Source organism: Panthera onca, chromosome E1 (genome assembly GCF_046562875.1).
Source record: "Panthera onca isolate mPanOnc1 chromosome E1, mPanOnc1 haplotype 2, whole genome shotgun sequence".
In the NCBI taxonomy this organism is placed as follows: Eukaryota; Metazoa; Chordata; class Mammalia; order Carnivora; family Felidae; genus Panthera; species Panthera onca.
In genome coordinates this window covers 41,325,836-41,336,306 of record NC_138352.1, presented here as the reverse complement: position 1 = coordinate 41,336,306, position 10,471 = coordinate 41,325,836, and the positions used below count along the sequence as shown (strand labels likewise).

Sequence of the window (10,471 nt, the reverse complement as noted above, 5' to 3'; positions counted from 1 at the left end):
AATGAGGGTATGCAATAGAGTAATCGCCACCATCACCCCCCTTTTCCCTAAGACAAGGCTACTTGGAGAAACTACAGAACGATCTTTATTTAGGCACAACCATAGCTATTTCTAATTATTCCTGTGAATAAGGACGCCAACAGTTCGCCGTACACTTACACATGCACATCGCTGACGTAGGATTCTTAAATCCCGACCACCGCAGGGTCAGAGGCGTGTGCCCGGCCCCAGACTCCTCCAGACTGTTAAACCGCTAAATGTGAAACCTATTTTGGTCGCAGTGCCCGAAAGCGCACCTGAGGCTGGAAGTGCTTACCCTTTATTTACTCCCTCCTCTTTTCATAACAGCCACATAGATAGGCCATGGCTACACCACACTTTATTTCTAAGCGAATCTCGGACAAATCTTGAAGCATATTTTATACGAGGGGACAAGGGTCGCGCGCAAAGCAACGTCGGTTCAGCGCCAACGGCGGCCACGTGCCCTGGCGCGCTCCCGGACCACCTCACACACCCCTTCGGCGCACGCGCACGCGCGCCGGGATGGCGACAATCCCTTCAGCCTTCCGCGCGCTTCCGCCTTCTTCCTAGCAACGCCTGTAGTGACGCGCAGGCCCCGCCCCCTCGCGCGCGCCTCCCGGAAGTGGCCGGCCCCGAGCGAGAGCGGGGTTGTCTGCGGTCCCTGGCTGTTCCGGGGAGTAGTCTCTGGGCAACAGGGCCCGGCGGGGAGAGAGCGTCCGGGCCGGGGCCAGGGCTGGGGCTGCACGTTGACGGGCACGGTGCAGAGCGAGACCTGGTGACGATGGCGGGGCCGCAGCCCCTGGCGCTGCAGCTGGAACAATTGTTGAACCCGCGCCCGCGCGAGGCGGATCCTGAGGCCGACCCGGAGGAGGGTGAGGCCTGACTGGGGAAAAGCCACGTGCGGAGCGGTGGGTCCAGCCTCGGGCAGACCCGGGCGGCGCGAGAGAGGCCGGCAGCCAGGCCTCGCCGCCTGGCCTACTCGGCTCATCCTGGCGTAGAGGAAAACGGCCTCCCGGGAGGGTTGGCCGGGCTCAGGAGGAGGACTTCGGCTTCCTTCTGAGCCGCACTCCAGACTTGGTGCTCGGGTGGCTGGAGCATCCCAGGGACTTGGAGGGCTGTAGCAGGGAACAGGGGGTCTGGTAGTTGGTTGGAAGTTATCTTTTCAGGATGCGCTTACCGGTATTAAGTTAGAAATGAGAAGGAAGTCTCACCGTTTTTTAAGTCGGCCTGCCCCTAGGAACTTACTAGGAGATTGAAGGAAGCAGTGGGATTCCATGGGGCTGTTTAAGCCTCCCTAGGCCTCAAGACATTTGCTCAGGGGCTGACGAATGGGACGGCTGTTCTGTAAGCTGATGTTCAAGGTCTAGTTGGGAGTAATCCTGCTTTAGACTTGAATCAGAGAAGTGTGAGGAAGGAAGAATAAGGAAGGATAAATGTGAGTGCTGGACCGTGTTTTAGGAATATCAGTTGAAGAAGTTAGGGCTGTTGAGCCAGGATAAGCAGACTCCCTTAGGGATGGGATGGAGTGAGGATAGATGGCTGACTTAAATATTTGAGCGACTGTCACAAATGGAAGAGGAGTTAGGCTAGTTTTTATAATCCAAGGCATAGAAATATGTCCAACTAGTAGGCGCAGAGGTCAACTTTCTGTTCAAGAACAGCAGTAAGACTGTGGTCTATCTTGAGAGGTAATGAGTTTCCTGTTCCTGGAAGTTGGTGGGGATTTTGTAGAGTGTGAGTTGAAAGGGTTGAACAGGCTTACTCTTAAAGTTCCTTCTAACCTGGAGATACTGATTACTCTCCCCCCAACCCCTCCCCTACAGCCACTGCTGCCAGAGTGATTGACAGGTTTGATGAAGGGGAAGATGGGGAAGGTGATTTTCTGGCAGTGGGTAGCATTAGAAAATTGGCATCAGCCTCCCTCTTGGACACAGACAAAAGGTATTCTGGCAAGACTACCTCTAGAAAAGCTTGGAAGGAAGACCCCTGGGAGCAGACACTACCAGGTTCATCTGGTGAGTAGACGTATTTGCATGTTGCTTTCTCTTTCTTTCCTAATATTTTAGGGTTAAAGTTGCGGGGTTTTGTCTTTGTTTTTGTTTTGGATGATTAGTCTGTGTGTGTGCCCCCACTTACTGTCTTAGGAGAGACCATGGATTTGGCATTAGAAAGGACCTTAAGAGGTAGTTAATTTCAGTTCCTAAGGATTCTAAAGCTCAAAGCTATTAAGTTTATATAATCCTTATGTTTAGGTTAATGGTTCACCATAAAATGGAAAGAAAAGATAATGGATATTGGACAGGGCTATGTGTTGAGAAAGAATTGCGTCTGATGAGCATGCTACTCATGGATTTTGACCCTTTTCCTTTGGTTTTTCGAGTCTTGCATTGGGTCACTATATAATTCAATACTAGTTTGTGAAACTCATTTTTTGCCATTGTAAAAATAATAAAATCCTTCCCTCTCCCCTGCAAGGGCCTTAGGAGGATGTGAGGACATGAGCTTATAGTTTTATTTTTTATTATTTCTTTTTATGAAATTTTTAAAATGTAATCTCTACATCCAACATGAGACTTGAACTCTCAACCCCAAGATTAAGAGTTGCATGCTCTTCTAACTGAGCCAGCCAGGTGCCCCATCAGCTTATAGTTTTAAAGCATTAGCGTTGTAAGTTTCTCAATGGAAGAAGGGGCTGGATATGGTGGTTACTTAGTGGATGCCATTTTTCCCCCCCTTTAGAGAGGTTAGAGGTGCCAGGCTGAGAATGCACAGATGATATAAAAAAAACTATCATTCAGGTCATGATATCCATGATTAGTTGGATAATGGATGATTACCCGTTATGGTTCTGGGGGCTCCTGGTAAGCCCATTTCACATTCTTTGCCTAGAGACTGATAGAGGGGCCAATTGTGAGACAAATATTATAATACTTATTGGGCTTCACCATGTGTCAGGCATTGTGGTAGCTCTTTAAGTTCTAAGAGACTAGAACACAGTTTTCAAAAGATGTTGTTACTGTTATCATTACATGTATCATCTCATTTGATACTCTCAATAACTTATGAAGTTGCTAGTATTTGTCCCCATTTTATTTATTTTTTTTTAAGTTTGTTTTTGAGAGAGAGGGGGGCACAAGTTGAGAGGGGCAGAGAGAGAGGGAGACACAGAATGTGATGCAGCCTCCAGGCTCAGAGCTGTCAGCACAGAGCCCGATACAAGGCTCGAACTCAACGAATCATGAGATCATGACCTGAGCTGAGGTCGGACGCTTAACTGACTGAGCCACCTAGGTGCCCTGTATCCCCATTTTAAAGGTAAGGAAATTGAGGGACAGATTGGTTGTGTAACTTGCTCAAGGTCATAGAGCTAGTAAGTGGAAGAGCCAGGACTCACATAAGGTAGTCTGGCTCCAAGTCTGACTCTTAACTGCTACTCTGTGAATATTCCTTAATCTGAGAAATGGCATACATTTAAAGAATTTAAAGGATTAATTTCTTTTTTTTAATTTATTTTATTTTTTTAAATGTTTAATTTTTGAGAGAGAGACAGAGTACGAGCGGGGAAGGGGCAGAGAGAGAGTGAGACACAGAATCTGAAGCAGGCTCCCAACTCTGAGCTGTCAGCACAGAGCCCAATGTGGGGCTCAAACCCACAGACCGTGAGGTCATGACTGAGCCAAAGTCAGGCGCCTAACCAACTGAGCCACCCAGGTGCCCCTATATGTAGGTTTTTTTAAAGAAGTACTGAAGACCTATCACATCAGCTGTTACTTATGCTTAATGAATAAAATTATAGTATCTCCTGTACATGAAGCTATTCCTTATCCTTCCCAGCATGTTAGTTGGATCCTCTTCCATACACTGTGTACTAATGGCACTAGGATTTTTTTTTTAATTTTTATTTAAATTCCATTTAGTTAGGTGATGAATGACTAAATTATATTCCTGAAATAGTCATTACACTATATATTAACTAACTTGGATTAAAATGAAATAAAATAAGATACGCACTGAAAAAAGACTTTTTAAATAAAAAATAAATTCCATTTAGTTAACAGATAGTGTGATATTAGTTTCAGGTACACAATTTAGTGACTCAAGACATGTAACACCCGGTGCTCATCACAAGTCCACTCCTTAATCCCCATCATCTGTTTTACCCATCCCCTCACTCACCTCCAATACACTGTGTACGGATGATGCTGTAATGATAATAGTGATATGAATATTGTCAAACATATCTACCACTCTTACCAGACTGTGACACCCCACAGGTGTTACGTTGTATTTGTCATTCCTTAGCTTTTATGTACACCTGGCTGATAATAGGTGCTTAAGTAAGTAATAAATAGGGTGTACTGGTGTGAGAGAGATTGTACATTGGGGTTAGTTAATGATAAATTATATTTCAGATATAGGTTTGGGAAAACTGTTAATTCCCTTATTTGAAATCTTACCATTCTTCAAGGTCCAGACCTTGCCCCACAGTTAAAATTTCTCCCTCCTCTGGGTTATCAAAACTTTGTCAGTTCTTGTCTGTATTTGATGGGTCTGTCTTTCCCACTAGAACCTTTTGTTAGGGTAGGACCTACGTTTTGTTCATCTTTGCTTTTCCCTTAGCCTCTTATAGGTAGTAGATGTATAATATATATTTGAATTGAGTACAACCATACATTTTATTTTTTTGATGGATGCTGCAGCCCTTTACTTGAAATGAAAGGTGTGGCCTAATATTTGTCTCAAAGTAACATCTGTTTTTTTGGGTTTTGTTTTTTTTTTTTCTTCTTTCTGCTCTTGTTCAGACAAGGAAATAATATCTGATGAGGATGAGTCTGGAGATGGAGGTTCAGAGGGGCTGGGTCTGGAGGGATCTGATGAGGATGCCACGAGTGCTGCTGAGGAAGAGGAGTGTGGTGATGACAGGGACAGTAGTCTGGCCTGGAAGAAGAGGATCAAAAGCTGCTCTGAGAACACACCGGGTTTTAGTGTCCAGAGCATCAGTGACTTTGAAAAATTCACCAAGGGAATGGATGACCTTGGTAGCAGCGAGGAGGAGGAGGAAGATGAAGAGGAGGAGCCTGGTATGGAAGAAGGGGACAGGGAGGAAGACTCCACAAATGAGAGAGAGGAAGACAGGGCTGAAGGCAGGAATAGTGAAGATGACGGAGTAGTGATGACCTTCTCCAGTGTCAGAGTTTCCGAGGAAGTGGAGAAAGGAAGAGCTGTGAAGAACCAGATAGGTTTGTACATGGTTTGCTGGTGGCTTATTTTTCACAGTGTCTGCATTTGATCTCCTGTTTGTGTTTTTGTTTGTTTTGGCTCTTCCTTTTCTCTTGTGCCCTTCCAATTAATTTGTGCCCCACCTACCTAGGGGCCTAAAGCCCCATTCTTCTGTGCGTAGCCAGCCTTTTCTACATTGAGCCGCTTAGCTGGTTCTGTTCTCATACTTTGGCGGCTGTGGAATACTGAGGGGAAAACAGTTTTCTCCTCTCTTTGGGCTTCAGCCTACCCCTCTCTCGTAGCAAATATTTGCTTCCCAGATACTGAGTTTTTTTTCCTGTAACGGAGGGTATTTTCATGGCATGAAGCTGTGATAAAGCTGTGCTTTGCAGAGACTCGTGTGATTTCTTGTCTCTCCCTATCTGTCCCACTGGGAAGATTTTTGTAACGAATGATACTCTTTTCTCTTTCTCAGCTCTGTGGGACCAGCTCTTGGAAGGAAGGATCAAGCTTCAAAAAGCTCTGTTGACTACCAATCAGCTTCCTCAACCAGATGTTTTCCCTATTTTCAGGGACAAAGGTGGCCCAGAATTTGCCAGCGCCCTAAAAAATAGTAAGAATATTTATGGCATATGGAGATACTTTAGAACCACTGGGATACATTGGGATACACTGGGACTGTATTTGCAGCACCACAGAATTGAAGAAGAGAGTATTTGGTTTTAGTGATAATATAGTACAGAGTAGTTTTTTAACTTTTTTTTTTTAAGGTTATGTATTTATTTTGAGAGGGGGGCAGAGAGAGACAGCCCTTGGGTGCCCTGCGCAAGCAAGGGAGGGGCAGAGAGAGAATCTCAAGCAGTTTCCACGCTGTCAGTGCAGAGCCCATCTTCGGGCTCAAGAGATGGCTCTCACGAACCGATCTCCTGATTTGTGAGAGCTTTACCTGAACTGAAATCAAGAGCTGGATGCTTAACCAACTGAGCCACCCAGGCCCCTAGTTTTTACCTTAAAAAAAAAAAAGCATTATAACTCTTATTAAACAAAGACAGTTTTGACTGAAATGGTTTGAGTTCTAAGTGATGCCAATTCCACTTTTCTCTTACCTGCCCTCACTTCCCTCCCCCACTTGCCTTTGGCTTTCTGAGTTACTTCTTTAATGCTCAGAGAACACTATGTGCAAACCCACAGGTATAGAACAAGAGATAAGGGATGGCTGATCCCAGTTCATTAAAAGTGGTTGTATCATGTGCTTAAGAGATGCCTTTCTTGGGGTGCCTGGGTGGTTCAGTTGGTTAAACGTCTTACTCTTGATTTCAGCTCAGGTCATGATCTCACGGTTCATGAGTTCAAGCCCCACATGGGGCTCCATGCTGATGGTGTGGAGCCCACTTGGGATTCTCTCTCTCTCTCCCAGTCTTTCTCCCCCTCCTGTGTGCTTTCTTTCTCTCAAAATAGATAAAATATATTTTTAAAAAAAGATGCCTTTGTTAGAAGGTTTCTAGAAAACATGCTAAGATGGTCTTATTTATGTCTCCCTTTGGGTTACACAGAGTGAGGAAAGGTGATGACTGCAGAGGGAGGAAAAATTTTGGGAGAGAAGTGCTGAGCTATAAAGCCTGAGAATTATGGAAGAGGAATTTAGAAATTACTTGGTTCTCAGGCCCCTGATTTTACAAGTGAGAAAACCAGGGCCCAGATTATAGCACTTGTTCATGCACAGCAGACCAAACTCCAGCTTTCCTGCCTTATGGTCTAGAAGTCTCCCTTCTGCACCACACTGCCTCCTGTGGTCTGTGTGCTATGTGCCCAAGGGCCCTAAAGGATGGGGGCAGAGGGCGATTTGGGCCGAGTGCACTGTGGTTGGATTGGAATTGCTATTCCTTATCTGCATGTTGAGACTTAAGTGTTTTCATTTGCTCTTTAAAACTTCTTTTTAGAGGCCCCTGGTGGCTCAGTTGGTTAAGTGCTGACTCCGGCTCAGGTCATGATCTCGGTGGTTCATGAGTTCAAGCCACGCATCCAGCTATGTGCTGACAGCTCAGAGCCTGGAGCCTGCTTCAGATTCTGTGTCTCCCTCTCTCTGCTTCTCACCCGCTCATTCTCTCTCTCTCTCTCTCTCTCTCTCTCTCTCTCTCTCTCGTCTGTCTCTCTCTCAAAAATAAACATTTTTTAAAAAATTAAAAAAAAAAGCAACTTATTTTTATAGTATCATGGATTAGAGTTGGAAGGGACCCGAGAAGGACATCTGATTCCAGATAGGATCACCTCAAACTTTGAAGTATATATGTAGGATTTTTAGGGTAGGGGGTTCTGCAAAGCTTTCTTATGAGAGAATACTTGCTTGTTGTTGTTGTTGTTGTTGTTGTTGTTTATTTATTTATTTTGGGGCAGTCAGGGGAAGAGAAAGAGAAGGAGTAAGAGAATCCCAGGAAGGCTTTGTGCTGTTAGTGCAGAGCCCAGTGTGGGGCTCGAGCCCATGAACCATGACATTATGACCTGAGCTGAAATCAAGAGTCAGACGCTCAACTGAGTGAGCCACCCAGCCACCCCTACCTGGGTTTTTTTTTTTTAAAGTGAACTCTGTGCCACACATGGAGCTCAAGCTGACGACCCGAAGATTAAGAGTTGCACGTTCTACTGACTGAGCCAGCCAGGCACCCCAAAATACCCGCTTTAATTAGGAATTTTTTCCTAGGGTCTAGCTTTTAGATGTCCTGTCGTACTTGAAGTCAGGAACCCTGCAAATTACCTCTACCTCCCTTAAATAAAAGATAGGCTGGCAGTTTTCAAAATTTGTGAGATTTTTGGATTACTTATCTGCTATTTTCTTTTAATTTTTTTTTTTTTTTTTGAAGTAAACTCTCCACCCCGCATGGACTCGAACTCATGATCCCAAGATCAAGAGTTGTATGTTCTGCTGACTAAGCCAGCCGGGTGCCCCATTTCTCTACTATTTTTAATGCCTTGGTACCCTAATCTCTGGTATGCTTTGGGATGGGACCTAATTGCTCTAGGTTAAATGTTTGAAGTGTTTGGTGAGGAGACCTTTCCCATTTTGTAACTTGTTACTCTTCTTGCTTGAGCCTTTCCCTTTTTTTTTTGATTCATCTTAAAATATTGATATTTTAAGGGTTAGTTAGTGTCAGGTGGACATATTCTTGGGTACCAATTTAGTTCCTTTACTTTAATATTATTTAACTTTTATTTTGCAACTATTATGAATTTTTTTTTTTAATGTTTATTTATTTTTGAGACAGAGAGAGACAGAGCATGAACGGGGAAGGAACAGAGAGAGAGAGGGAGACACAGAATCTGAAGCAGGCTCCAGGCTCTGAGCTGTCAGCACAGAGCCCGACGCGGGGCTCGAACTCACGGACCATGAGATTGTGACCTGAGCCGAAGTCGGACGCTTAACCGACTGAGCCACCCAGGCGCCCCATTATGAATTTTTTTAATGTTTGTTTATTTTTGAGAGAGAGGGTGTGGAGGAAGGTCGGGGCCAGGTACGGAGAGGGGACAGAGGATCCAAAGCAGGCTTCGCATTGACAGCAGCGAGCCCGATGTGAGGCTCTAACTCATGAACTGTGAGATCATGACCTGAGCTGAAGTTGGACACACTCAACTGACTGAGCCACCCAGGCACCCCTGTAACTATTCTGATCTTAATCTGCCTTTTTTTGTACTTAACCAAATTGCCTCTTTGCCTCATTGGTGAATTCCAGTTAATGTGACCGATGTCTATGAATCTGACAGGGTGGGTTGCAGTGGAGGAGGAAGAAGAAAGGAACATTTGTTTGGTGTCACATATATTCTAAGATAGGAGAGTGAAAATACTAGTATTATCTAATACTAGTATTTCTGCACATCTGAAGGGTGGCTAATTTTTGTTCTTAAGATTTTATTTTTTAAGTCATCTCTACACCCAAGGTGGGGCTCGAAACTGGTGACCCCAAAATCAAAAGTTGCATGCTCTATGGACTAAGCCAGCCAGGCACCCCAGGGTAGCTTTTTTTTTGTTTATTTTCAATCTTCTTATGACAGTATGACATAATACGTTGTGTACCTCCCTGTGTTGAGAAACAGTTTAAGAAAAATTTCTGGGCTACATTACTTTGGATGCACCATAAACTGTGCTGTATAGCTGGTGTGGAACATAGGCTGAATTTGTACTGACCCCACAATAGGCACTGGAACTTACTGTCTTTAATTAAATCGCCTGTCAGTTTGCTTGGCCTTCTAGGAGTTAAAGTTAGACTGCCTAGCTTTAGATTCCATCTCAGCAATGGATTAACTGTGACCTTGGCAAGATTCCTTAACTTCGCAGTAAAATGGTGATGGTACGGTCGTGAGAATGGGCATGATCAACAGAAAGCGTTAGCACAGTGTCTGGCACATTGCACCCCACAACTGTTAGGTGTGGATATTTTTCTGCTGAAGGTGGTGTTTGGTAATGATCAGCCATGTGAATGATGGTTATCAGTGTAATATGCATCAGTGTAATAATATCAGTGTAATAACCATCATCCCCACTGTCTTCAGTGTTTTTTGACTTTTTATTAGAATTCAAACCTCCTACATAACTTATGCATTTGCTCTGGAAAGTGTAGTGCTACATTCTTCTGTAATGCTTATAATTCAGCCCTTGTCTCGTGACTACAGAAAGATAACCAGAGATTTCCTTGTCACCAAACCCAGCCACTGCCTCCTTGAAGCATTCAACTTTTCCTTGAAATACTTCCCTTTGGCTTTAGTGACACTACGAATGCTGTTTGGGTTCTCCTGCCTTTCTGATTTCTTCTCACCTCAGACTCTTGTTTTATTCTCTCAATGCCCGTTTCATCGTGTGCAGGAACCTGTTCTCAGGTTGGGTTTTCTTGATGTATTCTGTCCTTGGCGTTGCCGTTTACTCTTACGTAGTAATGGTAGCCTCTAGCACAGCAGATTTTAGCCACAGTAAACTCCTGAGCTGCATGCCATTCTTACTTCAGCACCCTCAACTCTACTTTTCTGAGACTAAACAGGTTATCTCCTTCCTTCCCCAACACACACGCACTTAGTCCCCGATCACCTTGGTGTTACGTGTTGGTAATTACAGCTCTGGAAGCGTTAGGTAGTTTCAAAGACATTTTTTGGTATTTTAAGAGTTGCATAAGTGGTAAGTCATAAAGTAACCTTAGCAAAATTAAGGGATTTTTCAGTGGGCAAGACTGTTTCTCTGAAGAGATTA

General features: G+C 44.3%; 1 protein-coding gene across 5 annotated transcripts in view; it reads left to right on the top strand.

Annotated features, from left to right (window-relative positions):
* Nucleotides 1–629: 629 nt before the first annotated feature.
* The window catches only part of AATF (apoptosis antagonizing transcription factor), a 104,202-nt gene continuing 94,360 nt past the window's right edge, over nucleotides 630–10,471 (top strand). For all 5 annotated transcript variants that reach the window (XR_013552034.2, XR_013552035.2, XM_078437420.2 and 2 more), the window contains exons 1-4: nucleotides 630–893; nucleotides 1,845–2,036; nucleotides 4,824–5,261; nucleotides 5,717–5,854. Coding sequence is in view for 3 of the 5 variants with exons in the window: in XM_078437420.2 (XP_078293546.2) it covers nucleotides 803–893; nucleotides 1,845–2,036; nucleotides 4,824–5,261; nucleotides 5,717–5,854 (859 nt within the window). In the remaining 2 variants the exon portion in view is untranslated. The remainder of the gene's footprint in view (nucleotides 894–1,844; nucleotides 2,037–4,823; nucleotides 5,262–5,716; nucleotides 5,855–10,471) is intronic.